We start from the raw sequence: 25,258 nt of genomic DNA, 5'->3' as shown, positions 1-25,258 counted from the left end.
CGGTGATCATCTTCTTCAGCTCCGTCATCTCCGTGTTGTACTACCTGGGGGTGATGCAGGGCGTGGTGTCCATCTTGGGCCGCTTCCTCTCCTTCTGTTTGGGCACCACGCCCGCGGAATCCATCAACGCCGCCGGCAACATCTTCGTCGGGATGGTACGGTACAGCGTGCAGAACAGGGAGGGTGGTGATGGGGCAGGGGGTTAGGGGAGGTAGGGGGTGTGTGTGTAGAAGAAAGGTTTGGGTGGTGGTGGAGGGTCCTTCTGTCTGGGCACAGAGTCCATCAACGCTGCCAGCAACATCTTCGTGGGCATGGTTCTGTACATCCTGCAAAAAGATGAGGAATGTCTTTTACCCTCCATCTTCGCTGTCAGCTGGAGTTTTTTTTTTCTTTTTTCACAAACCACCCTCCCCTCCACTACCCAGCCCCTATCAGCGTCTAATCCCTTCCACCACTCCCCACACCCATTATACGAGAGTGTATGCTGGAAAGAATGAATACCTACGTGTCTTAATTGCCTTGAAGGGACTTGACAATGCACAAAATGAAAAGAAGAGCAATACTTTGTTCATAATCTCCCATCACATAATACTGGCGATTATGTAAATCCAGTGTGAAGTTTTAAATTTCGCATTTGAAATTTATTGTTTTTCGGGTCTTTTTCTAGAGGTGGAGTAGAGCTTTTGGGGGGATTAGCGAGAGTTTTTGTTTGTTTGTTTGTTTATAATGTCCCGTCATACATATTGGTGACTGTAGACATCAAGTTAAAGTATTCTTTTTCGCATCTTACTTAATGTTGTCATCGAAAAGAAAACAAAGCCAAAAAGAAAGAAGAAAACCAAGAGAGGTTGTATGGTGAGTTTGAGACAAGATGGATGTTTTTGTATCTTTGTATGTTTTTCTTACATGAATGTGTCAAAGTAGGACCAGAAACTAAGAAAGATAGTCCGTCGTTCTGAAAAAAAAGAAGAAGAAGAAAGAAAAAGAAAAAAAGAAAAAAGGTTATGTTCATTTTCAAAGAAACTCCGCCTTCATGCCAAGTGTTTAAAGTATGAATGTATATCCGTGTGTGTGTGTGTGTGTGTGTGTGTGTGTGTGTGTGTGTGTGTGTGTGTGTGTGCGAATGCGTGCGTGTGTGTGTGCGTGTGTGTGGTGTGTATGTGTGCGTGTGTGTGGTGTGTGTGTGTGTGTGTGTGTGTGTGTGTGTGTGTGTGTGTGTGTGTGTGTGTGTGTGTTCAGACGGAGGCGCCCCTGATGATTCGGCCGTTCATCTCCAACATGACCAAGTCAGAACTTCATGCAGTCATGACTGGGGGGTTCGCCACCATTGCCGGCACTGTGCTGGGGGCCTACATTGGATTCGGGGTGGGTGTGGTGTGGTGTGGTGTGGTGGGGTGTGGGTGTGGTGTGGTGTGGTGTGGTGTGGTGTGGTGTGGTGTGGTGTGGGTGTGGTGTGGTGTGGTGTGGTGTTGTGTGGTTGGTGTGGTATGGTGTTGTGTGGTTGGTGTGGTGCGGTGTGGGTGCAGTGTGGTGAGGTGTGGTGTGGTGTAGTGTGGTGTAGTGTGGTGGGTGTGGTGTGGTGTAGTGTGGTGTGGTGTAGTGTGGTGAGTGTGGTGTGGTGTGGTGGTGTAGTGTGTGTGGTGAGGTGTGGTGTGGTGTGGTGTGGTGTGGTGTAGTGTGGTGTAGTGTGGTGTGGTGTGGTGTAGTGTGGTGTAGTGTAGTGTGGTGTGGTGTGGTGTGGTGGGTGTGGTGTGGTGTAGTGTGGTGTGGTGTGGTGTGGTGAGGTGAGGTGTGGTGTGGTGTGGTGTGGTGTGGTGTAGGTGTGGTGTAGTGTGGTGTGGTGTGGTGTAGTGTGGTGAGGTGTGGTGTGGTGTGGTGTAGTGTGGTGAGGTGTGGTGTGGTTGGGTGTGGTGTGGTGTGGTGTGGTGTGGTGTAGTGTGGTGTGGTGTGGTGTAGTGAGGTGTGGTGAGGTGAGGTGTGGTGTAGTGTGGTGTGGTGTAGTGTGGTGTAGTGTGGTGTGGTGTGGTGTGTGTAGTGTGGTGTGGTGTGGTGTGGTGTAGTGTGGTGTGGTGAGGTGTGGTGTAGTGTGGTGTGGTGTAGTGTGGTGTAGTGTGGTGTGGTGTAGTGTGGTGTAGTGTGGTGTGGTGAGGTGAGTGTGGTGTAGTGTGGTGTGGTGAGGTGAGGTGTGGTGTAGTGTGGTGTGGTGTAGTGTGGTGTAGTGTGGTGTGGTGTGGTGTAGTGTGGTGTAGTGTGGTGTGGTGAGGTGAGGTGTGGTATAGTGTGGTGTGGTGAGGTGAGGTGTGGTTAGTGTGGTGTGGTGTAGTGTGGTGAGGTGAGGTGTGGTGTAGTGTGGTGTGGTGTAGTGTGGTGAGGTGAGGTGTGGTGTAGTGTGGTGAGGTGAGGTGTGGTGTAGTGTGGTGAGGTGAGGTGTGGTGTAGTGTGGTGTGGTGTAGTGTGGTGTGGTGTATTGTGGTGAGGTGTGGTGTGGTGTAGTGTGGTGTAGTGAGGTGTGGTGTAGTGTGGTGTAGTGTGGTGAGGTGAGGTGTGGTGAGGTGAGGTGTGGTGTGGTGTGGTGTAGTGAGGTGTGGTGTGGTGTAGTGAGGTGTGGTGAGGTGAGGTGTGGTGTAGTGTGGTGTAGTGTGGTGAGGTGAGGTGTGGTGAGGTGAGGTGTGGTGTGGTGTGGTGTGGTGTGGTGTAGTGAGGTGTGGTGTGGTGTGGTGAGGTGTGGTGAGGTGAGGTGTGGTGTGGTGTGGTGTAGTGTGGTGTGGTGAGGTGTAGTGAGGTGTGGTGAGGTGTGGTGTGGTGTAGTGTGGTGTGGTGTGGTGTAGTGAGGTGTGGTGTGGTGTGGTGAGGTGTGGTGTGGTGTGGTGTAGTGTGATGTAGTGTAGTGTAGTGTAGTGTGGTGTGGTGTAGTGAGGTTGTGGTGTGGTGTAGTGTGGTGTGGTGAGGTGAGGTGTGGTGTAGTGTGATGTAGTGTAGTGTAGTGTGGTGGGGTGTGGTGAGGTGTGGTGTGGTGTAGTGTGGTGTGGTGTGGTGTAGTGAGGTGTGGTGAGGTGAGGTGTGGTGTGGTGTGGTGTAGTGTGGTGTGGTGAGGTGAGGTGTGGTGTGGTGTAGTGTGGTGTAGTGTGATGTAGTGTAGTGTAGTGTAGTGTGGTGTGGTGTGGTGTGGTGTGGAGTAGTGTGGTGTAGTGTGGTGAGGTGTGGTGTGGTGTAGTGTGATGTAGTGTGGTGTAGTGTAGTGTGGCGGGGTGTGGTGTGGTGTGGAGTAGTGTGATGTGGTGTAGTGTGGTGTGGCGTGGTGAGGTGTGGTGTGGTGTGGTGTAGTGTGGTGTAGTGTAGTGTGGTGTGGTGTAGTGTGGTGTGGTGTAGTGTGGTGTGGTGTGGTGATGTGTGTAGTGTGGTGTGGTGTAGTATGGTGAGGTGAGGTGTGGTGTAGTGTGGTGTAGTGTGGTGAGGTGTGGTGTAGTGTGGTGTAGTGTGGTGAGGTGTGGTGTAGTGTGGTGTGGTGTAGTGTGGTGAGGTGAGGTGTGGTGTAGTGTGGTGTAGTGTGGTGACGTAAGGTGTGGTGTAGTGTGGTGAGGTGAGGTGTGGTGTAGTGTGGTGAGGTGAGGTGTGGTGTAGTGTGGTGAGGTGAGGTGTGGTGTAGTGTGGTGAGGTAAGGTGTGGTGTAGTGTGGTGAGGTGAGGTGTGGTGTAGTGTGGTGAGGTGAGGTGTGGTGTAGTGTGGTGTGGTGTAGTGTGGTGAGGTGAGGTGTGGTGTGGTGTGGTGTAGTGTGGTGTGGTGAGGTGAGGTGTGGTGTGGTGTGGTGTGGTGTGGTGTGGTGTAGTGTGGTGTGGTGTAGTGTGGTGAGGTGTGGTATACTTTGGTGAGGTGTGGTGTGGTGTGGTGTGGTGTGGTGTGGTGTAGTGAGGTGAGGTGTGGTGTGGTGTAGTGTGATGTAGTGTGGTGAGGTGTGGTGTAGTGTGGTGTGGTGTGGTGTGGTGTGGTGTAGTGTGTTGTGAAGTGAGGTGTGGTGTGGTGTAGTGTGATGTAGTGTGGTGTAGTGTAGTGTGGTGAGGTGTGGTGTAGTGTGGTGTAGTGTGGTGTGGTGTAGTGTGGTGAGGTGTGGTGTGGTGTAGTGTGGTGAGGTGAGGTGTGGTGTGGTGTGGTGTGGTGTGGTGTGGTGTGGTGTGGTGTGGTGAGGTGTGGTGTGGTGAGGTGCGGTGTGGTGTGGTGTGGTGTGGTGTGGTGTGGAGATACAGTGACAGTTAGCACAACATCAGGACCAGAGCAGGATAATATCAGTTTGAAGAGACAGAGTTGGTCCATGATATCTGGGACATAAAATAAAAATTTCTCAAAACTCCGTAAGAACAAAATGCATTTAATTTTCTTTAGAAGTAAAGAAAAGAACTCCGATTCTATGTGTCCTACACATGTAATAGGACACATAAGATCGGAGTTCTTATATATATATATATATGTATATGTATATGTATATATTCAGTTTTGTGTACCTTTTTGTATTCATACATATATAAAACCCACCTCTTCACAAGATAGCCTCCTTTCCATACATCTTCCTTGTCTTCAGTTTCTTCAGTTTTAGAGTTATGCATGCGTGTGGATGACTGGTGTGAAAGCGCTTAGATTAGTCTCTGCACAAGATTCAGCGCTATATAAATACCATTATTATTATTATTACTACTACTACTAAAAGCCAAATCTGAAAAAAAACCCAATCTAAACCTTGTTGTTGCATATTCCACATGTTTATCCAAATTTAGAAGACAGAAGGTGGTGTGAGTGATTGACACGACTGATTGATTGACGTGATATGACGTGAGTAATTGACGTGGGTAATTGATATGAGTGATTAAGGTGAAAGAATGACGTGAGTGACAGATGACATGAGTGATAGCGAGAGAATGACGAGGATGATTGACAGTAAGTGATTGACATGAGTGACTGACAGTGAGTTATTGGCGTGATTGACGTGAGCGATTAACTGGAATGATTGACGTGACGTGAATGATTGACGGTGAGTGATTGACACTGAGTGATTGATGTGAGTGACTGACAGTGAGTGATTGACATGATTGACGTGAGTGATTGACAGTGAGTGATTGGCATGATTGACAGTGAGTGATTGACGGTGATTGATTGACAGTGAGTTATTGACATGATTGACAGTGAGTGATTGACATGATTGACAATGAGTGATTGACATGATTGACGTAATTGACAGTGAGTGATTGACATGATTGACGTAACTGACAGTGAGTGATTGATAGTGAGTTTTGGGTGGCCATTAACAAAAAAACACAGTGACATCATAGTCACCGTCGAAGCATTGGTAGTACAGTGAGCGATTGACAATGAGTACCTGACAGTGAGTGCCTGACAGTGAGCGATTGACAATGAGTGCTTGACAGTGAGTGCCTGACAGTGAGCGATTGACAATGAGTGCTTGACAGTGAGTGCCTGACAGTGAGCGATTGACAATGAGTGCTTGACAGTGAGTGCCTGACAGTGAGCGATTGACAATGAGTGCCTGACAGTGAGTAATTGACAGTGAGTGATGGACAGTGAGTGCCTGACAGTAAGTGATTGACAGTGAGTGATTGACAGTGAGTTATTGACAATGAGTGATTGGCAGTGAGTGATTGGCAGAGAGTGATTGGCAGTGAGTGATGGACAGTGAGTGATGGACAGAGAGTGATTGGCAGTGAGTGATGGACAGAGAGTGATTGGCAGTGAGTGATGGACAGTGAGTGATGAACAGAGAGTCATGGACAGTCAGTGATGGACAATGAGTGCCTGACAGAGAGTGATGGACAGTGAGTGATGGACAGTGATGGACAGTCAGTGACCGGTGTCCCAGGTACCGGCCAACCACCTGCTGTCGGCCTCAGTAATGTCGGCCCCCGCCGCCCTGGCCATTTCCAAGCTGACCTACCCAGAGACAGAACAGACCATCACCAGCGCTGAGGACTACGCCAAGATGGAGAAAGGGCACGTCCTCGTCTTGTCCTGTCCTGTCCTGTCCTGTCCTGTCCTGACCTGTCCTGTCCTGTCCTGTCCTGTCCTGTCCTGTCTCATCCTGGCTCTAGATTAGTGCTTGCTTCATCGCTCGGCCTGTGTCAGACATTGACGTAATCTCACAGTTGGTTCACCAGCAAAGTGAGAGCTGCATGACCAGCGGTTTCTACACTGCAATGGGAATCCATTCGCAGCTTAGTCTTTTGTGAAGGACTACGACTCTCAAACTAGGAGGTAAGGTTGCACTGACTCTTAGTGCTGCAGCCTTGGGGGAGCTAGTTGGTTTTTGGGAACCATCCCAACGTCGACTGTCCTAAAACCCTCTTGGCCGAGAGAGCGGGGATGTAACTTGGGCAAGACACTCTCTACTATAATCAAACTCTAGCACAAATAGTCGGAACAGCAGTTGCCTCCTCTGCTGTTCTGGTGGTCATAGTCGGACACGACTGACTGTCATATATATTAGTGCTTCGTGGATGACTGACATATAGTGACAGAGCAAACCATTCTGTGACTGACATATAATGACACAGCAAACCATTCTCTGACTGACATATAATGACACAGCAAACCATTCTCTGACTGACATATAGTGACAGAGCAAACCATTCTCTGACTGACATATAGTGACAGAGCAAACCATTCTCTGACTGACATATAGTGACAGAGCAAATCATTCTCAGCAGTGAGGATGACGCCAAGATGGAGAAAGACAATGCATATCTTTCTTCTTTGCAGCAGACTGGTGCATGTTCTGTGGCTGGCATGTAATTGACAGTGAATGATTAACACGACTCTCACTCTCTCTCTCTCTCTCACTCTGTCTCTCACTCACTCTCTCACTCTCGCTCCCCCTTCTCTCTATCTTTCTCTCTCTCTCTCTTTCTCCACCTTTATATATATATATATATATATATATATATATATATATATATCTTACTCTCTCTCTCCCCCTTTCTCTCTTTCCCCCTTTCTCTCTGTCTCTTTTTCTCTCTCTCCCTTTCTCTCTCTTCCCCCCCCCTCTCTCTCCCTTTCTCTCTCTCTCTCTTCTATCCTCCTCTTCCTTCTTCTTATCCTACCCTCCTTTTTGTGATTGTTTTTGCTGCTGTTGTTGTTATCATCATTATCCTCGATGTTATCACAACGCTCCTCGCCTTGTTGCCCAGGGAGGAGCGGAACCTGATCGAGGCAGCCAGCTCCGGGGCCTCCAACGCCATTATGCTGGTGGCCAACGTGGTGGTCAACGTCATCGCCTTCCTGTCCATCCTCAAGTTCGTCAACGCCACGCTCACCTGGTTTGGGGACAGGGTGGGCATCAAGGGGCTCACCTTCCAGGTACGGTGCTGGTGGTGGTGCTGGTGGTGGTGTATTTGTAGTTCTTTTTATCACAACAGATTTCTCTGTGTGAAATTCGGGGCTGCTCTCCCCAGGGACAGCGCGTCGCTACACTACAGCGCCACCCCCCTTGTTTTGTATTTTTTCCTGCGTGCAGTTTTATTAATTTTTCTTATCGAAGTGGATTGGGGTGGTTGTTTTTTTGCTACTGAATGTTGCCCAAGGGCAAAGCTTTTGTTGTCGTGGGTTCTTTTACGTGCGCTTAGTGCATGCTGAACACGGGGCCTCGGTTTAACGTCTCATCCAAATGACTAGCGTCCAGACCGTGTGTGTGTGTGTGTGTGTGTGTGTGTGTGTGTGTGTGTGTGTGTGTGTGTGCACGCGCGCGCGCGTGTGTGTGTGTTTGGCGAGAGGGTGGGCATTAAGGGGCTCACCATTCAGGTACAATGCTGACGGTGTTTTTGTTTGTTTGTTTGTTGTTGTTGTTGTTGTTTTTATCGTGATACGGTGTTAGTGGTGGTGTTTGTGGTTTGCTTCAAACAAATTCTATTGACAGGAACATCATCAAAGCAGCTGTGTGACAGATGAGGCAAAGCATAACAAGCAAAGCTTTGTTTTTCTTTTCTTTTACTTTTGCGTCTGTCCCATAGCACAGAAGGCAGGTGCGGATAGCGAGCGCGCGCGCGCGCGCGCGTATGTGTGTTACTCTGTGTGTGTGTGTGTGTGTGTGTGTGTGTGTGTGTTGTGTGTGTGTGTGTGCGTGTGCACGCGTATGTGTTTGTGTGCAACTTAAACTCGTGCCTGCTTCCCTTCTCTGTGTGTGTGAATTAGTGTGTGTGTGTGTGTGTGTGTGTGTGTGTGTGTGTGTGTGTGTGTGTGTGTGTGTGTGTGTTGTGTGTGTGTGTGCGTGCGTGTGTGCGCGCGTGTGTGTTTGTGTGCAACTTAAACTCGTGCCTGCTTCCCTTCTGTGTTGTGTGTGTGTTAGCGTGCGTTAGTGTGTGTGTGTGTGTGTGTGTGTGTTTGTGCGTGTGTGTGTGTTGTGTGTGTGCGTGCGTGTGTGTGTGTGCACGCGTGTGTGTTTGTGTGCAACTTAAACTCGTGCCTGCTTCCCTTTTCTGGGGAAAAAAACAAACAAACATAGACCGAGGCTCTACTCTGTTCCGAGACACCTTTTGTTTACTTTTTTCTCTTTATACGTATGGTGTTATTCATCTTCCTTGCAAGAAAAACAGATCTTTTGCTGTTACCTTTCCTGAATGAGCGCGGATCTGCGGAATGCCCCTACCCATCCTCACCTCCTTTAGCGACAGGGTGGGCATCAACGGGCTTTGTGTGTGTCTGGCGCAATAGCCGAGTGGTTCAAGCGTTGGACTTCCAGTCTCTGAGGGTCCCGGGTTCGAATCTCTCAGGTTACGGCCCCTGGTGGGTGAAGCGCGGAGATTTTTTTCCGATCTCCCAGTCAGCATGATATGAGCAGACCTGCTTAGTGCCTGAAACCCCCTTCGTGTGTATTATACGAACGCAGAAGATCAGATACGCGCGTTTAAGATCATGTAATCTATGGCACCGTTTTGTGGGTTATGGAAAGATGAACATACCCAGCATGCATTCCCCCGAAAACGGAGTATGGCTGCCTCTATGTGTACCCGTTGGCAGCTGTCATTCGGCTGTACCCAGGTAGGCAGCCCGCTGTGCAAGTGACTCCGTGTTTGTAAAGCGCTTTGGGTTTGGTCTCATACCGACGACTGGCGCTACATAAGCATTCATATCATCATCATCAAAAGTAGAACCACAGCCGTCATATAAAAGCATCATCGCCATATCTAATGTTATTTGAATCGTCGTTTATAGCAGTAGAAATGTCGTTATGTGGTCTGGACGCTACTCATTCGGATGAGACGATAAACCGAGGTCCCGTGTGCAGCATGCACTTGATGCACGTAAAAGAACCCACGACAACAAAAGTGTTGTTCCTGGCAAAATTTTGTAGAAAAATCCACTTCGATAGGAAAAACAAATAAAACTACACGCAGGAAAAAATACAAAAAAGAGGGTGGCGCTGTAGTATAGCGACGCGCTCTCCCTGGGGACAGCAGCCCGAATTTCACACAGAGAAATCTGTTGTGATAAAAAGAAATACAAATACAAATCATCAGAGGTCCGCTTTACTGAAATACCCTTAAAACGTTTTAAACCAGTTATTTGGTTGACACAGCTTTTTGTCAGATGTTTTATTAATCTTATTCCAGAATTCTGTTTGGTCATTGATAGACAAAATAAGCTGTTCTGAAAATGCCATGATTGTAATGATCTCCCCTGACCAGGGCAAAGTCCAAACGACAGGTATTTTCTCAGTGACAGAGAAACCGAATTCATTGAACATTTTCATACAGTAACCTTAGAGTATCACCAACAAGTCTGCAAACTATCTAAAGGTTCGGACGCAAATTAAGCGAGTAAATGTCAAATTCAAAACAGCATGTCAAAAAATCCAGTATCAGAGCTGTGCAATGTGACCTTCATCATGTTCATGCCAGTTGCCAGGTGTTGGCATCTGTCAATCAGTGTCAGTCTAAAAATAGCCTGTCTGGGTGTCAGGTTTATTGATTTTTTTAAAAATTGTCGTCTGTATCCAAAATCAGTTCTGTCCAAATTTTCAGTTTAGAAGGATCAACCATTCCTTTGAGTGAAAGTGGTAAGGTTACCATTGAAAACTGTTTCAAGGAGAAAGTGAGTTTTCCTCTGATATCAGATTTTTGATATGCTGTTTTGAATTTGACAATGCTCGCATAATTTGCGTCCGAACTTTTCTATAGTTTGCAGACTTGTTGATGATACCCTGAGGTTATAGTGTGAGAATGTTCAGTGAATACGGTTTCTCTGTCACTGAGAAAACAATTGTCAAAAAGCGGTTCACTTTTTTTTAGGACACCCGATATGTATATATTCAAGTAATGATAATGAAAAAATAATTATTGTCTCAAGGGTAATTATATAATGTTCAGTTTTGTCTAGAAGCAACTCACGCTAGTTAACTGGATCCAGCGACGAGATACCTATCAAGATCAAGGCAAATCAAAGTGCTTTCACGCTATTCGTTCATTCAAACATACATGCATCACTCTTACCAGGAAGGACGAAAGACAAGCCCTATAGATACAAGTGTACAGAAAGCCATAAAAAAAACAATAAAAAAAACAACAACTGAACTCCGCGAAGAGCGGGAGAGCAGAGTCATACTGGAAAGAGGTAGGTTTCAAGGACAGACTTGAAAGAGCCAAGCGCAGATCAGTATCAGTATCAGTAGCTCAGGGAGGCGTCACTGCATTCGGATAAATCCATATACGCTACACCACATCTGCCAAGCAGATGCCTGACCAGCAGCGTAACCCAACGCGCTTAGTCAGGCCTTGAGAAAAAAAGAGGAAAAAAAAAAAATAATGATATTATTATTATTATTATAAAATAAATAAAATGATAATAATAATGATAATAACAATAAATGAAAATGAAACAAAAAGACAACAATGATGATAAATAAGCGAATAAGCAAATAAATGTAAGACATGCAGACAAACATTCACACACACACACACACGCACGCACGCACGCACGCATAACAGATATGCAACAAACATGCACTTGACATGTCATAGAGACCTGACAGAGCTATAGAGAGAACGGTCCGAGTGTAAGGTCGAAGGACAGAGATAGAGCAGCGCTAGTCTGACTGAGAAGTGTTTGTTTATTGGTAAGGCGGGGAAACAGATAGTGGGTCTGAAGCTTTTCTTTGAGAGCAAGACGGGGTGCCGAGATGAAGTCAATCACAGGGACAGGAAGGGGAGGATTTGTTTATACATTTATAACACATAGCACTGATCTTGAACTTTACACTGTGTGGTGGGTGCGGTAGTGGGGTGGGAATGTGTGTGTGTGTGTGTGTGCTAGGAATGAATAAATGGTTAATTCGTGTGTAGGCCATAGCCCCTTATACACGGGTAGACATACTTGAACAGTAAACACAAACTGCTGATATACGAACAATGGAAACAAGACAACGACACGGCTTTCTCTATAACTTTCAGCCTTGTACAAAAACAAAGAAAGATTACGAATAACAATTGGCTTTGTGCATGACATCAACAAGCTCAGTTTGCAGTAAACAACAACAATGCAAACAAGGATTTCTGTAATATTTAGGGTGGATAAATTTAGCACAACAAAGTGTATGCACATCGACTCCTTTTGCCGTACTTTACAGTGGACACAACAGTTTTCACTCATGATTTTTTTTCATGTCTGAAACGGTGTACATTCGAGTCAGTATCAGTATCAGTATTAATAGCTCAAGGAGGCGTCACTGCGTTCGGTCAAATCCATATACGCTACACCACATCTGCCAAGCAGATGCCTGACCAGCAGCGTAACCCAACGCGCTTAGTCAGACCTTGAGAAAAAAACACAAAAAAAAACACAATAAAAAATAAATAAAATCAAATTAAAATAAATCAATTAATTAATTAAATTTAATTAAAAAAAATATAAATAAAAAAATAAATAAAGCAAAAAAATAAAAATAAAAATCGAAACTTCGCGGGTTGAGGAGAGAGGAAGAAAGAAAATGTCATTTTCCTCCCCTGGACCTTACACCGGGAATGACCTCCCTTTTCCCCCGTGTTGTCGTCGTTGATTTTTCTTTTAGCCTTTTATTAAGCAGAGCAAGGTTTTTGCGGTAACCTGTATAAGCTGTTTGACTGTGTCTTGTTCTGATCTGTATAGGTTTCAATTTCAGTTTCAATTTCTCAAAGAGACGTCTCTGCTTTCGAACAAATCCATACACGCTACACTACACCTGCTGGGCAGATGCTTGACCAGCAGCATAACCCACTGCGCTTTGTCAGGCCTTGAGTGCATGCAGAAAATATCTGAGTACCTATCAGAGTGGATTTCTTCAACAGAATTTTGCCACAGGACAACAGTCTCGTTGCCATGGGTTCTTTTTCAGTGCGCCAAGTGCGTGCTGCACACGTTGCCTCGGTTAATGTCATCCGAAATGACTAGACGCTCAGTCTGATTTTCCAGTCAAACTTGGGAGAAAAGGTGAGAGCGGGATTCGAACCCACACCCTCACGGACTCTCTGTATTGGCAGACGAGCGTCTTCACACTCTGCCACTTTCCTTCTGTCCTGTGTAAGCTGTGTGACAGTGTCTTGTGGGGACCTGCATAACCGTGAAGGTGTGTGTTGGTGGCAGTTCATCTGTTCCTACGTGCTGTACCCCGTGGCGGTGTTCATGGGCACGGAGGTCGGTCCGGACTGCCGGCGGATCGGGGAGCTGGTGGGCGTCAAGACCTTCACCAACGAGTTCATCGCCTACGAGGAGCTACAGGTCCTACTGAAGAACCGCGAGACCTTCAATAACTACAGCACCTACTTCAACGTCTCCGACCCCGCCAACGTCATCTACGACGACCTGGATGTGAATCTCACCAAGTGGGACCAGCTCTTGAAAGGCGGGTTCTTGTCGGTGAGTTCAGTATATACTGTTTGGTTTTAATTCACGAGTAAATGTTTGTTTTCATTCTAGTGGTCTGTCGGTGAGTTAAGTATATGCTGCTTGGTTTTAATTTACAAGTATATATCATTTGGTTTACCTACAAGTGTTCAGTATTCTTCAAAGATTCAGACCATCAAACAGGCTGTAGACTCTAATCAAGCGGAATAAACTCTTGAAGGGCTGATTTTTGTCGATAAGTATATGCTGTTTGGCTTTAATTTACAAGTACGTGTCATTTTGTTTTCATTTTCGTGCAAGTGGTCAGTATTGTTGAAGAGAGGTTCAGACCATCTAAAAGATTATGTATCTGACCAAGCGGAATAAACTCTTGAAGGGCGGATTCCTGTTTGTGTGTAAATCTTAAGCTGTTTTGTTTGAATCTAAACGAGTAGAATACACGCTTGAAGGGTGGATTCTTGTCTGCGAGTAAGGTTTTAATTCACACAGAAGTTGTCAGTATTCTTCAAAATGGGCTCAGGTCACCAAAGGGATTTTAAGATACTGTTTCCGATTGTGTTCAGGGCTCTTTGTCATTTGCGATTAAAGAATTTAGCAGCCACACAAACACAAAGGATTCTTCTTGACCTTTCTGAAACAGAACGCTAAAATGTCCAAAATACAGTTGACTCAGGAATAAACTAATTCCTGTTAAATATAACAGGCATCCATCAATATTCAACTTTGTGTTACTGATGGCTGCAGAAAAGAAACCAATAGTGATGAATATTGCAAACTTTGTAAACGATACTGAAAACGTAAGGAAGCAGAGATTAATTGAAAAAATCGCTCCACTTGTCATGGAGCCAAGGCCTATGCAATTAAACATTTTTTTTCGGAAAACCATTGTTCACTCCACTTATAAAGGGCCAAGGTCTGTACAATTAAACAATGAATAGTCTCCACTCTGGGGGGGACGCTCACTCAGTCTGGCTCCGCGACTAAGCCATTATTGTCGTTAGTAGGGGCCTTAGTAGGTGGTGTCCTAAATACGTTGAATCAGAACAGGCACCACTGAACACCACCGAAGTGACTCAGCAGCAGTGCAGGGTCTCCTCTGGTGTGTGGCCTCTTGGCGACCTAACATCGATGGTTTTCTGCGGACTGCCGACGCTGGAACTGACGGACGAACCCGGGTGTGTCCGTGTACGGGGAAATCAAAATGAGCGGCGTGGGAGTAATGCCACTGAAATGGCGCAGATGATGGGGCAGCAAAAAAAAACAAAAACAAAAACAAAAACAAAAACACACACAAAAAAACATACAAAACCCCCCAAGAATAAGCATTGTTCACTCCACTTATAAAAGGCCAAGGCCTATGCAATTAAACAGTGATTTTTCTGTGTTAAGCATCGTTCACTCCACGTAATAAGAGCCAAGGCCTGTACAATGACAACATGGTGAATCTTGAATCCTGTTCCTGCAGCCCCGATCCGAGGTGATAGCGACGTACGCGCTGTGTGGGTTCTCGAACTTCGGGTCCATGGGGATCATGCTGGGGGCCCTGTCGGCCATGGCCCCGCACAGACGGCAGGACATGGCGCAGATCGTCCTCCGGGCCATGATCGCCGGAAACATCGCCTGCTTCTTCACGGCCTGCATCGCCGGTCAGCTGATGATGATGATGATGATCATGTTGATGATGTTGCTTTTGTTGTTGTTGTTGTTGTTGTTGTTGTTGTTGTTGTGTTTGTTTTCTTTATATAGTTTAAGTCTTTTTTATATAGTCTTTTTTTCTTTTCTTTTTTTAAACAGAAGAAAAAATACAAAAAACAAAACAAAACAAAACAACAATAAGCAAGCAAGCAAAAACAGTAAAACAAACTAGCAAAAAAACCCAAAAACAACAACAACAACAAAAATCATTCAAGTAATACATTCCACAAGTTTCATTACACTGAGGTACACTTTGTTTTAATTCAAAATAACAGAAAGGAAATTGTCATCGTGTGTATTGACGCTGAAAAAAAAATAAAAAAAACCTTACACACACACACACACACACACACACACACACACACACACACACACACACACACAAACACGCACACTTGTGTCTTGGTTTGGTTTGGTGTGGTCCTCGCTGTGTTGGTCTTGTTGGTGATTTTGTTTTGTTTGATTGTATCTTTTCTTTTCTTTCGTTGGCTTTTCTTTATTTCTTTCCTTCCCTCCTCCTTTCTTGCTTGCTTGCTTTTTTTCCGTTCGTTTCGTTCTATTTGCTATTGTCATATCAAGACTTCACTGCAGACAAAGAAAATGTTTATCCATGTGTGTATTTATTCCACCACGTCAGCCTTCTTTTTTTGTGTGTTCGTACCATATAGACATCCTTGTTGATAAAGAAAATGGTGTATGTATATTCTTCACTTTGTGTGTCAAGAGAATTATTTTGTTGAAAAACAACAACAACAAAAACGTCTTAAATTGTTTCACAACCATTTATGCACACTCCAAAACCTAAACTCTAAAAATGAACATAACTTAATCCAAGTTTTTAGAATATTATGATATTAATCGTCGTGTTCACTACCCCAACACGCAGCCATCATCTGCCAAAAAAAAAAAAAAAAGAAGAGAAAAATCTGTCAATCAGAAAGCCACATTATACACCCCCACACCCGGTTTACAGGATAGTTAGAGGCGGCCAAATCTTCTGTCCCGAAAAAAGGGTTGTGAAAATGAGCACTGACAATCTTTTTGATCATACTGGCAACAACATCGAACGGATGTGTGTTGGAAAACAATCAGCTGAGACAACTGATGTCCAGATCTACATGAAATAGGAAAGACGACATTTAATCATTATCAGGACATTCGAGTTTATACTGTCAAAAAATATTAAACGTTCATACCCATTTACGGCAGTTGGTCGGGGCAGTGACTTCAGATCGACTGTGTCCGGGGCTCGGCATAGGAAGGCGGGGCCCAGTCCTCTCCTTTCGCCGCTTTTTACTTTCCCCAGCCGAAGTCTCGAACCCCGATCACCGGCGAACAGTGGAAGAGAACTCCAGCGTGTAAACGACTCTACCACGGTGCCATCCAATTCTTCTTCTTCTTTCTTCGTGGGGCTGCGACTCACCCCGACGTTCCCTCGTGCCCATGAGTGGGCTTTGACGTGTATGACCGTTTTTACCCCTGCCGTGTGGGCGGCCATTCTCCGTTTTCGGGAGTATTGCGCCCTCCAATGTCACTTGTGTTTTGCAGAAACTTCATGTAACGACACAAAATACTGCGCGCTTTTTCCCTCTTTCTTTTGGCTGACCTGTACTGATTGAATGACATGGATACTTATATACCGCCTATCCTCAGTCGGCGACCAAGCTTTAAACACTTTACAAACACGGGGTCATTTGCACAACAGGCTGTCTACCTGGGAAGAGCCGACTGACGGCTGCCACTTGACGCTCATCATTCGTTTCCTGTGTCATTCAATCAGATTTCAGGCACGCACACATACACACTCAGACACACATGTAACATTTTTCGTGTATGGCCGTTTTGTTTATTTACCCCGCCATGTAGGCAGCCATACTTCGTATTCGGCGGTGTGCATGTTGGGTATGTTGTTTCCATAACCCACCGAACGCTGACATGGATTACAGGATCTTTAACGTGCATATTTGATCTTCTGCGTGCGTATATACACCAAGGGGGTTCAGGCACAAACAGGTCTGCACATATGTTGACCTGGGAGATCGGAAAAAAACCTTTACCAACCAGGCGCCGTCACCGAGATTCGAACCTGGGACCCTCAGATTGAAGATCCAACGCTTTAACCACTCGTTATTGCGCCCGATGCTGTACTGCGAGCCCAGGGAAGAGTTTCAAGGCCTGACGAGCACGTTGGGGTCAAGCTTAGGTCAGACATCTGCTTCTCTCTCTCTCTCTTTCTCTCTTTCTTTCTATCTCTCTCTCTCTTTCTATCTCTCTGTTATCAAGCAGGTGCAGTGTAGCGTGTATGGAACAACCCGCACGCCTTGACACCTGACTGAACCAGAAACTCGTGGTCTCTAGTATCGTGGGAATGTTACGCATGACCTGTCAAGGAGAATTCATCGAGTTTTTTTTTTATACTTGAAATCCCACCTTCGTGAATGGACATAGTCACGTAGAAAGTCACACCTGACAGCGGCTCTCTCTCTCTCAGACACACGGATACACAGACGTACACAAACATACACGCAAACACGCACGCGCACGCGCGCGCGCACACGCGCGCGCACACACGCACACACACACGCGCGCGCGTGCTCTGTTCAACTGAGGTTTTATTTCTCGTATCAAATATTGTATTGTATTACAAGCTTTTTGTCACAACAGATTTCTCTGTAAGGAATTCAGATTGCTTTCCCCTCGGTGAGAGCGCGACGCCATTGCAGCAGTGCTAAACCATATGTGTTTTTCCCCCCTTTTTTTTCCTGTCGGCCGCAAGCGTATTTGTTTACTATCAAAGAGGATTTTTCAACGGGATTTTGCTTTGTTACTTTTAATATGACTATTCCAGTTGCTAATCTTATTTTTCGTTCTTATTTGATTTTATTGCATTTTATCTCTTTATTTCTATGTTTTGTGTCGTTCGTTTATTTTTATGTTTTGTGTTTTTTGTTAAATGGGCAGAATTGTAGAAAGGCCTTTACTGCGCCTAATTCTTTACACATTAAAGATTCAATCAATCAATCAATCAATGAATCTTCTTCTCATCCTCCTCCTCCTCTTTCTTCTGCATATTATTATTATTATTATTATTGGTGTTGTTGCTGCTGCTGCTATTATTATTATTGGAAGTAGTAGTGGTAGTAGTAGTGGTAGTAGTAGTAGCAGCAGTAGCAGTATGATTATTGTACTTCCAACTAATGTCTTGACACCATGCCAACGTATCGGTTTTCAGGACTGTTCTACCAGGACTTTGAGTAGAGCACGTGGAGAGGGAGAGAGAGAGAGAGACTGCAGATGGGGCGACTGGCGTTCACAACGGGAACGACTCTTCCAGTGCTTCTTAAATATGGACAGCTCGGTTCAGGGCTAAACTACGGGGCCAAAAGGCGTTGGGGGCGAGAGAGTGGTGGGGGGCTGGGGGGATCTTGGGGGGCCGGGGGGGGGGAGGCTCGGGGGGTATTGGGGTGAGGTGGTAGAAGGGGGAGGGAGGGAGAGGGAGTGGTGGGGGGCTGGGAATGGGGGAGAGGGGGGGAGTCAGTCATATTATTCGTGGCTCTCCAACGATCATGCAGTCTGTCCTTGTCTCTGTCTGTCTGTCCCTTTCTGTCAAATGATCGCTCGAAAGCTCTTTTCACACACACACACACACACACACACACACACACACACACGCACACGCACGCACTATCATTCAGTCAGATTCTGATGCCTGCTTGCCGGTCTATCAGTGCCTGCAAACGATCTACCTCTGTTCCAGTGTCTATAAAACGGTCTGGCTGGCTCAGATATATACATATGTTTCCACAGGTGCCTTAACATTTCTGTACTTCTGGCCATTCCCCCCCATCAGTTGTGTATAATGATTATATTACTGTTTTATGTTCTACGCATGTACAGTAAATGGATGAGATTTGATCGTGTTGCTATTTTTTAAACAGAGTGTGATTCTCAACGCTTCTTTTTTTTCGACAAGAATGCTCATGTCTCTAACTGAAGACAGATGTTGAAACCCATGTTGGACATTTTGTATCTTGCCGAAATAGAAATCTTACTTTGCTGGCGACTGCTCTTGAGATTCGTATTGTTTGGATCAGTTCAGGTATGTTAGAACGCACGTAGAAATTATCACCATGATCATCATCACCAATGTTGATGATGGCGTTTTGTTGGTGGTGAAGGTTTTCGTCGTGATGTAGTGCTACTGTTAAATGGTGTTATTTGGTTTTCATTTTGTTTTACTTTTGTGTCTTTCTTGACTGAGTAACACATAAAGAAGACCCGGTCAGCTGTGTGTGTGTGTGTGTGTGTGTGTGTGTGTGTGTGTGTGTGTGTGTGAGAGAGAGAGAGAGAAAGAGAGAGAGAGAAAATCATTTGAATGAGAAGAAATGTTATTCCAGATTGCATTATTTCATGAATCAGTTAACTTGCTGGTTGAGACGATAAATCAAACGGAAGGGCCTAGTTTTATTTGCCATGAGTAGCTTAAATGTTGAAGACAGTATGTCACGAAGTGTGTCATTAGCAGTTTATTATTTTTATTTCGGTGTGACATAATTTTGTGTTTAACCTGGTTAGTAAAAAAGAAAAAGAAAAAGAAAAAAAAAAGATTTCGAATATTCTATTTAGCTGGGCAGTCTTAGCATTGCCATGTACAGTTTAGTAGAGTGTAAGCAACAATGTGAAATGTCAGTTTCATCACAAATCCTTCTGACGACAAGCCTCTTTTGCAAAGTTGTGATCAATCTGCGAAGACGTGAGTCCTCGTAATTCTCGGCTTTGTAAGGGCAGTTTGGATCAGATATCTCCGTTCAACTGAATCAGTAAGGAGGCTCCGTGTCAGTATCATTCAGGGGTTGGACTTTGTCAGCTTTCACTAGTAAACCAGTTGCATTGCTTGGTTCTAACTTTTTGACAGTTACACGTGACTAAATGCATACGTTGACCGAACTATACGCCATTGGTCAGTTCCATACTACAGACAGTTTTAGTAGCGGGTTACGACCATGCTAGGCTCTTCCGTCCGAGCAATGCAACTGGCTCCTCTGGTCCAGTGTTCACCAGTGATCAGGGTTCGAGGCCCCGTTTCGGTATGGTGCTGTGTTCCTTGGGAAAGGCACTTTACTCCGATTTTCCTTCACTCCCTCCAGGTGGGAATGGGTAACTGACTTCGGACAGATTTGGTTCAAACGCCGTATTGAGAGGAATGGGCCCTGCCTTCCTATGCCAAGCCCAAGACACAGTAGACTGGAATTCAATGACTGTGGGATCTTTAACCTTAGCCTTAGCCACTGATCCTGTGTTGTAAAGAGAAGTGTGCGATCTGTGGTGATGTGAACGAAAAGGTAGGTTTTTTTTTGGTTTTTTTGTGTGTGCTTTCTTTTGGGTTTTTTTTTTTTTTTTTTTTTTGCTTGTTAGTTGCAGTTGTCCTTGTTCTTGTGGTTAGGAAACCTGGGCTACGTTTGGTTCTGTTTCTCCCTTCCACTCGTTCACTTTTGAAATTGTTCATGATAGGTTAGTATCATCTCCCTCTCTCTCTCTCACGCACGCACGCACACACACAAACACACACACATTCACACACACTAACACACACACTCACTCACGCACTCACACTCTCACTCTCTCTCTCACACACACACTCACACACATAGTAACACACAACACACACTAACACACACACACACTCACACACACACACACACACACACACACACACACACACTCACACACACACACACACTCACTCACACTCATACACACACACACACACACACACACACACACACACACACACACACACTCATACACACACACACACACACACACACATACACACACACACACACACACACACACACTCACACACACACACACAATCACACACACACACACACCGTCCTCCCGACTTCCACACCAAACACGCACACTGTTTCGGCAGGGGAGCTAATTTCAATCCATTACTTATTAAAATCTCTGACGGTACATACATACATATCAGCGTAAGGCTTTGTGTACTTCATACTCGTGATCCCCACCCCACCTCCCACCCCCCCAACTACATTCAAACTTTACTTTTATTGGCTGGTTTTTGGTGTGTGTTTCAGAACTGTTTTGAAGACTGAATGTAGATTGTGAACTCTGAACGTTTGTAAGACCACGACTGATGTGAATATTGTCTTCTTAATTATTTTTATTTTTAAGAGGGAAAATTTCTTTTTGGATACATGAAATATTAACAGAGTTAATTTGGTGTGTGTGTGTGTGTGTGTGTGTGTGTGTGTGTGTGTGAGAGAGAGAGAGAGAGAGAGAGAGAGAGAGAGAGAGAGCTAGGCAGGCATGTAACATGTACCCCTTTAGTCCCAAACAATATCCATTTCTGTATTCAGAATCTTAAAAAAATGTATCCTTGCAAATGGTTTTATACGATTGCTTGGTTGTACCATTCATCAGTAATGTTTTTATAAGAATCCTGTACAACATGTTACATGTATAATACACTTTTTTTCTATGCGAGTAGTAAAGATCGCGTATTATCTATGTGTTTGAGTCGGAAATCACTGTTGAAAGAATGCCTGCAGAAAATTAGCGTAATTTTGAATCATTTAAGAAAAGGAATTTGTTTTAACCATTTTTAGCTGTTCCTGCACATTGACATTGCACCCACTCAAAAAGAAAAAATGTTTCATGGCTTTATAATTCAGCAAAGACGGACAGAAGTCGTCATGACGGGTTGTCAGGTAAAAACAGTGGACAGCACTGTACAACGCACACCACGTAACGCTGACAGTCTCTGAAGAAATGCGTAGTACCGTTTTTCAGATGCTGCCATGAAAAGATGGTGTCTGGGAAAGTAAAATCGAATGCCTTTTGGATTGGTAGATCAGGGGGAGTCACAGACACACACACAGGCCCGCTTTCATGTACGACGGGAGCTAACTCTCTCTGATGATCCGATTTTAAGGCATTCGTTGTTACTTCCCCTGACAGGGACCAGGAAGATTCTATGATGTGAACATGAACAAATGGAGTGGGAAGGACAACAGATTGATGAACTGAAAATCCGTTGATGTTAGTCCGTGCTCCCAAAATGCGGAGTGACGGCCTAGAGGTAACGCGTCCGCCAAGGAAGCGAGAGAATCTGCGCGCGTTGGTTCGAATCACGGCTCAGCCGCCAATATTTTCTCCCCCTCCACTAGACCTTGAGTGGTGGTCTGGACGCTAGTCATTCGGATGAGACAATAAACCGAGGTCCCTTTGCAGCATGCACTTAGCGCACGTAAAAGAACCCACGGCAACAAAAGGGTTCTTCCTGGCAAAATTCTGTAGAAAAATCCACTTCGATAGGAAAAACAAATAAAACTGCACGCAGGAAAAAATACAAAAAAAATGGGTGGCGTTGTAGTGTAGCGACGCGCTCTCCCTGGGGAGAGCAGCCCGAATTTCACACAGAGAAATCTGTTGTGATAAAAAGAAATACAAACACCTTACCTCCTGTGTACAAAGTTTCTGCCCTTGTGCGATGCCATATCATGTGCACAGTCTTCCAGCTTCACATGACAGGCTATGAACTGTGTGGTAAGACAGATGCTGGGGGCACGTAATAAAAGTCCACGGTTTTTCTTTCGGTATCATCAGTGGACGGCGTAAAGAAAACTCAACTCTGTCTGTGTGTGTGTGTGTGTGTGTGTGTGTGTGTGTGTGTGTGTGTGTCGTCGTCTTCAGTTTAACGTCTTTCCACTTGAAGTGTTATTAGACGAAAAAAAAACCAACCCCAAAACAAACAAAAAACAACAACAACAAACCAACAAAAAACCCCAAAACAACAACAACAACAACAACAAACAACCGTGGGGGTAGGGGTTGTGGGAGGGGGAGGAGTAAAAGTGTGTGTATGTGTGGAGGCTGAATAGGGAGAGACAATGCTAGGGAAAATGGAAACGTTATAAACGCCAACAACAAACAGCTATAACAACTATAACAAATGTCCTATAGGAGTACGCAGCAAACCTTCTGCAATAACAAATAACATATTGGAATTGTTAATAACACATTCAAAAGAACTTTTAGTGAAGTCTGGCAAAAAACATTTTAGATTCTGACATTCAAATATTTCATGGTTGCTACATATATGTTCTCCACATATGCATCTCACATCTTTGCTGAACTTAGTTATAAAAGCGTTCAGTTTTATCCTGTTTGATAATGTATGAATCTGCCTTAATCTTATTGAATTACTGCGTGTATTTGACTGATTAATAGTTTCCGGTTGTTGAACATTATTTACACTATGGTTTAAAGCTTTGCCGTTTTCCTGTTAAAATTCTGACTTTGTTCCACGATGTTTTTTTTTCCTAGTATTCGATAACTCTTTTGTACAGACAGAGGCACATAAAGTTCTATGGTTCCCTGTTTTTTGCACCTTTTCTTGCAACCCTGTCAGCCCATTCATTGTAGAGAATACCAAGATGTGAAGGAACCCAGCAAAACGTAATATGTGTTCCTTTCAAGCTTAAAAGATGTAAAATGTGGCTGATTTCTATTATGATTTTGGATTTGTTCTTACAATTTGATGAGTTTAAAGCACATAATACAGATTTGGAATCAACGCAAAACAAGACTTGTAGAAGGCAAACTGGAAGATCAAGAATATGATTTAGAGCCATAAGAACAGCAATAAGTTCATCAGTGAATATTGAATGATTTTTTTTACTAATATAGTATGATCTTTCCGTTTTCAGTTTTGGTATAACGAAAGCTGAACCTGCTTGGCCATTGTCTAATAGTGAGCCGTCTGTGTATCTAGATCTGTAAATGATCACAGTATCTGTTTTGAAGGTGTACTCGGACTTCCGTTGCCATGATATTCAGATTTTCATTCTTTTTAATGTCAGTATGATTAACATCAAAATGTGCTTTATTCATCTCCCAGATGGCGTATGGACTTACGGTCTTCTGTGTGTCTACGTCATCTGAATTAATTTCAGACTTTTCGAACAGGTTTGACACAAACGTGCCAATGGGTGTTAAATAAGATATGTTTTTAGCTCTTTTGGGGAAGTTGTTTCCGGATGTAATTTTTACTTCCTTTGACGTATAATTTTCAGTTGTTGAGCTTCTCAATACGTATTTAGCACATGCGAGGTTTCGTTATTCATCTAAAGGTAGTACTCATATTTCTTTGTATGTTCCGAGGGTCGATGCATGGAAATGTACACCAAGGGCAAGTCTATATGCTTTACAGTGTGTGTGTGTGTGTGTGTGTGTTAGTGTGCATGTGTCTGTGTGTCTTTCGTGTAGGAGTGTGTACATGTGTGTGCGTGTGCAAGCACATGCATACATGCGTTTGTGTGTGTGTTAGTTGTATGTGCGATTGTGTGTGTGCAAGTGTGCGTGTATGTGTATATGTGTGAGTGTGTGCGTGTTAGTTTGGTAGCGGCGTCGCGTGCATATGTGTCAGAGTGACCACAATGTCTTCTGACAAGTTAAAGATGACGTGTAAACGAGGAATGTAAGTACGCGTTGTGTCTAAATACGAGTGTTTGTCAGCAGCGATTATGTGCATTAGCATTGTTGTTTATCCATGAATCATGTACCGTACCCGAATGTTCGTAAGTGCATGCGTTTTGTTTAAAGTATTGTTATCCTTAGAATCATGAAAACTATAGTAGTATAAAGACTGCCGTTTTTGAACCAGCCAGTTTTTTTCCCACGGGAAGTGCTTGAGGATGGAAAAATCATGATTTACAAAAAGCACACTTTATATGCTACCACTTCTTTGCAAAATACATGCGTGTTGGTTTCAGTATGGTTGTCAGTCTGTGAATCTTGTAAACGAATGTTCTCCACTACCAACATGCTTGTCGCTTTCAGACCCAAACAAAACGAACGAGCTGATTAGATAAATTTATTAATGACATACTGTACATCGCGACCGACAAAGTGAAAAGAACAAAGTTTTAATTTATGATGAAGAAGGAGAAGAAGAAAACCGAAAACATAACGACAAATTACACGAACACACCGTATGCTCTGTATTCTGTAACCGTTATATATATATATGTAAACACACACACACACACACACACACACACACACACACACACATATATATATATATATATATATATATATATATATATATATATATTAGAAATGCCATTCCACCGACTGACCAAACAGGGAAGAATATATACTGCCCGAATTGTGGAATACGAGGGGAAAGAAAACTAAACTACACAACATTTTTTTTTATACGAGAAACACTGACAAAGATGATCCTTCTAGCTTCTGTGTTCAGGGACACGTTTCACACAGTCATATGAAGGAGACAATCACATATGTGGACGCGTTTGCTTAATACAGTTAATTAAATGGAGGAGATAATCACATATGTCCATAAGGTTGCGATATTCCTGACAAAAAACAAAAAACAAAAGCAAAAAAAAATTGCCCATCTGTTACGGTAAAGAACTGTTTCGAACGCAATGCCTTTTTAATTAACCAGACTGGAAAAGGCGAAAATTCCCAGCAAAAATTGCCGTTCTCATGAGAGGAAATACCACACTAATTATAATAACAATAAATAATCTATTTAGAATGTTGTTCGAAACTGAGTTGGCTGGTATACAAACATATCCACTAATCAGCTCTGATTAGTTTTGTAAAGCATACTATGTTTTGGCCAGTCTTTTTG

General features: G+C 44.2%; 1 protein-coding gene across 4 annotated transcripts in view; it reads left to right on the top strand.

The window, feature by feature from the left end:
- The window catches only part of LOC143293785 (putative transporter HI_0519), an 86,976-nt gene extending 65,872 nt beyond the window's left edge, over nucleotides 1-21,104 (top strand). For all 4 annotated transcript variants that reach the window (XM_076605023.1, XM_076605027.1, XM_076605024.1 and 1 more), the window contains exons 7-13: nucleotides 1-155; nucleotides 1,240-1,365; nucleotides 5,864-5,994; nucleotides 7,188-7,356; nucleotides 12,610-12,882; nucleotides 14,336-14,516; nucleotides 17,798-21,104. The exon at nucleotides 1-155 is cut by the window's left edge and continues 7 nt beyond it. In XM_076605023.1, the coding sequence (XP_076461138.1) occupies nucleotides 1-155; nucleotides 1,240-1,365; nucleotides 5,864-5,994; nucleotides 7,188-7,356; nucleotides 12,610-12,882; nucleotides 14,336-14,516; nucleotides 17,798-17,823 (1,061 nt within the window). In that variant the 3' untranslated portion in view covers nucleotides 17,824-21,104. The remainder of the gene's footprint in view (nucleotides 156-1,239; nucleotides 1,366-5,863; nucleotides 5,995-7,187; nucleotides 7,357-12,609; nucleotides 12,883-14,335; nucleotides 14,517-17,797) is intronic.
- Nucleotides 21,105-25,258: the final 4,154 nt, after the last annotated feature.

The sequence above is a fragment of the Babylonia areolata genome, chromosome 19 (genome assembly GCF_041734735.1).
Source record: "Babylonia areolata isolate BAREFJ2019XMU chromosome 19, ASM4173473v1, whole genome shotgun sequence".
Lineage (NCBI taxonomy): Eukaryota > Metazoa > Mollusca > Gastropoda > Neogastropoda > Buccinidae > Babylonia > Babylonia areolata.
This window is presented reverse-complemented; position numbering and strand designations above follow the sequence as displayed.